The 2917-nt window shown below is 49.3% G+C and overlaps 1 protein-coding gene across 1 annotated transcript in view; it reads right to left on the bottom strand.

Moving 5' to 3' along the window:
- Nucleotides 1-663: 663 nt before the first annotated feature.
- The window catches only part of TBX21 (T-box 21), a 70545-nt gene continuing 68291 nt past the window's right edge, over nt 664-2917 (bottom strand). The window contains exons 6-7 of the mRNA XM_015412430.1: nt 1913-2210; nt 664-1745 (exon numbers count right to left, since the gene is read on the bottom strand). Coding sequence (XP_015267916.1) covers nt 1377-1745; nt 1913-2210 — 667 coding nt within the window. The 3' untranslated portion in view covers nt 664-1376. The remainder of the gene's footprint in view (nt 1746-1912; nt 2211-2917) is intronic.

The following is a 2917-nucleotide window of genomic DNA, read 5'->3' as shown; positions in this document are numbered from 1 at the left end:
TTTTTTTCCTGGTCCTGATCTAACCGCAGTTGCATATAAAAATGGTGTTTATGTGTGACTAAACCACATCTGCACATTGGTGCACATTCATATGCACATCTGATTTATAGGCAAGGCTCCCAGTCCAACAGCCTCCCGATCCAGCTCTGGACCAGGGCACCTCGAGTGTGATATCAAGCCTCAGAAATGCAATGGGGAAAAAAAAATTTGCAAACAGATGTCGCTAATGGGAATGGCCTTCCACAGTTCCAAATACGTACGCCATTCTATTTTGAAAGGGGTGGTTGGGAACCAAGAAAGTAAAGGTCTTGGCCCTTATCCTGCCCTAGTGGCATGCAACCAAGGGTGTCCTTGTGTGTCTCGTGCTGCAGGAATGAGGCTGGGGGATGCACATCCAAATAGATGCACATCCAATGGAAAGCAATTCGACATAGATGCACCCTACTTATCTGAGATGCACTCAGATAAGTAGGAAGTTCTGCAATTTGTTTATGGTTGCGGCACCCAGTCCAACAAATGGTATATTTCTGGAAACCTGTCTAACCTGTTTCCACGTTAATATACATCAGAGCAGACATATATAGTCCAGTTTTCTTATTTTCCTACAGTGGACAGCCACAATCTTCAGGGAAGCTCACAGCCAGGGCAAGCTCCCCACCCGCACATGGAAAAAAACATGGAGGTCGTATTTTCCCAGCATGACTCATAGCCATTCATAGAGCTATCCTTGATGAATTTATTGAATCTCCTCTAAAAGAAACCTTCTGTAAGAAAGCTCTCCTTATCTGGATCAGGGTGAATTAACTGGAAAATGGGAAGGATACATTACGGCCTTCAAATGTATCACACCGAGATGAATGTAAGAAGTCAAATCTGAAAAGCGTGGGACTTTCAGATTTCACATCTGTGAGGAATTTCATTTCAGCTCTACCCTTCTTGTTTGGCCACGAAGCTAAGCAAGGGAAGGACCACAGACGTGAAGACACCTCACGGGAGTAAGACCTTTGTACTTTTCTGTGCGAGTGGAAGCTCTCGTAATGCTGTAGGTCTGACCAAATGCCCTTGTGGACAAACATATGAGGGGAATCAAGAACCCTGTTCCATACACACTGTTCAGTGCGGGCTTGCATATCTCTATTCAGAAATGTCAGTGTAAGGTCATGCTTAACACAGGACAACTAGCACCTGGATGTTGCCACATGAGAGGGAAATTCGTCTAGACAGTATACAAATCTGTGGCCAAGCAGTGCCTACGATGGTGCAGACCTTCCCCAAACCAAGGTGTCCCATTTTTTTGCTTGGTACCACTGATATGACTTGAGGGGAACTGGATGTCTCAAAGGCCCCTCCTTAACCTCAAGTGTCTCTGCTCCCCTTCAGTTCCCATAGAAGCCATAGTAACCGGCGTCGCCTCCTTCTTTGTCGTAGAGGTCTCCATTGCGGATGGGGGGTGAGCTTTCAGCACTGGAGACATAGGGAGACATCCGGCGGCGCTTACACTCGGCTTCGTACAACCCGGAGTCCGAGGAATCGGCCGATTTCACCGAACCTGGCTCGGCCCAGCCTTCGCTGTCCTTCCCTTTCTCGTCACCAGAGGGCGCTGGCTGCAAATCTCTCATGGGCCGGAACCAGCTCAACGCCCCCGGGGCCGGCTTGGGGTGATGATACTGGGCTGGAGAACTCCAAGCAGTTGGAGGGCCAAAAGGGTGCTCCTGGTAGTAGGACAGCGAAGTGTGGGGTGAAGCCTGCAGGGCAAACGGCTTCACACCGTAGGACATAAATTTGTTCCCTCTGTAGTCACCATCATAGGTGCTGTATTCTAGAGGGGTGGTCACTGGGCTGGAGAACTCCAAGCAGTTGGAGGGCCAAAAGGGTGCTCCTGGTAGTAGGACAGCGAAGTGTGGGGTGAAGCCTGCAGGGCAAATGGCTTCACACCGTAGGGCATAAATTTGTTCCCTCTGTAGTCACCGTCGTAGGTGCTGTATTCTAGAGGGGTGGTTGGCGGCTGTTGTGAGGCAAAATACCAGTGGTGGGTATCCTTGGGTTGCAGGGGGAGCGGGCCATGCTCCCTATTGTAGAAGCGGCTTCGGGGGAGAGAGTACTGATCGTGTAAGAAGGGTTGGAAATGGCTGCCGGACAGAAGCTGCTGACAGCTACCAATGCTGGGGGGAGAGGGGGTTGTGCGGTCTCCCTCAGCTGCACTGTACATCCTAGAAGGAGAGAGAGAGAATATTGTGTGCAGAAAGAATTAACAAGACGAATTCTTGAATGTTTCCAGACACCCCATCTCCCCCAATCACCACACACACACGCACAGTCATGACGGGATTAGGTCTAAAAGGCCTCCAGTCGGACAAGAGGGCCGATGAATACATAAAACTTACAACACCTCTCAGTTTAGAAATTAAAACAACCTTCATGTAAACATAGCAATCTTCCTGGGGAGTCTGGGGAATTTCCAAAGTAAAATCTGAAGGCCAAATGACAGGTCTGTCCATCCAGTGTGTTTTGATTCTGCCCTTCCTCCAAGGACCTGAAGTTGGCATATGAGGCTCCCCCTTCCTCATTTCATCCTCACGACAACCCTGTGAGGTAGGTTCGGTAGAGAGGACATTATGACCAGCCCAAGGTCACTCCCAATGCAACCCTAACCGGAGGTACACCCTTCTAAGGTCCACTGAAGTTATTGGGCTTAGAAAAGCGTAAATCTGTTTAGGACTGCACCAGCAGTCGGCTTTAGGGCAGAGTGGGGGATGCTGAACCAGGTTTCCCAACCTCTTAGTTCAACTCCTCAACCCTTATACCAGACTGGCTCTCATATGGGTGAGTGCGGGGATCTGTGAGGTGTGATTTAGACTCTTAAAAAGTTGACAGGGGAGATGAGGGTGTGTTCAAAAAACTCATCCCCTTGAGCTCT

The sequence above is a fragment of the Gekko japonicus genome, unplaced genomic scaffold (genome assembly GCF_001447785.1).
Source record: "Gekko japonicus isolate JY-2015 unplaced genomic scaffold, Gekko_japonicus_V1.1 scaffold8, whole genome shotgun sequence".
In the NCBI taxonomy this organism is placed as follows: domain Eukaryota; kingdom Metazoa; phylum Chordata; class Lepidosauria; order Squamata; family Gekkonidae; genus Gekko; species Gekko japonicus.
This window is presented reverse-complemented; position numbering and strand designations above follow the sequence as displayed.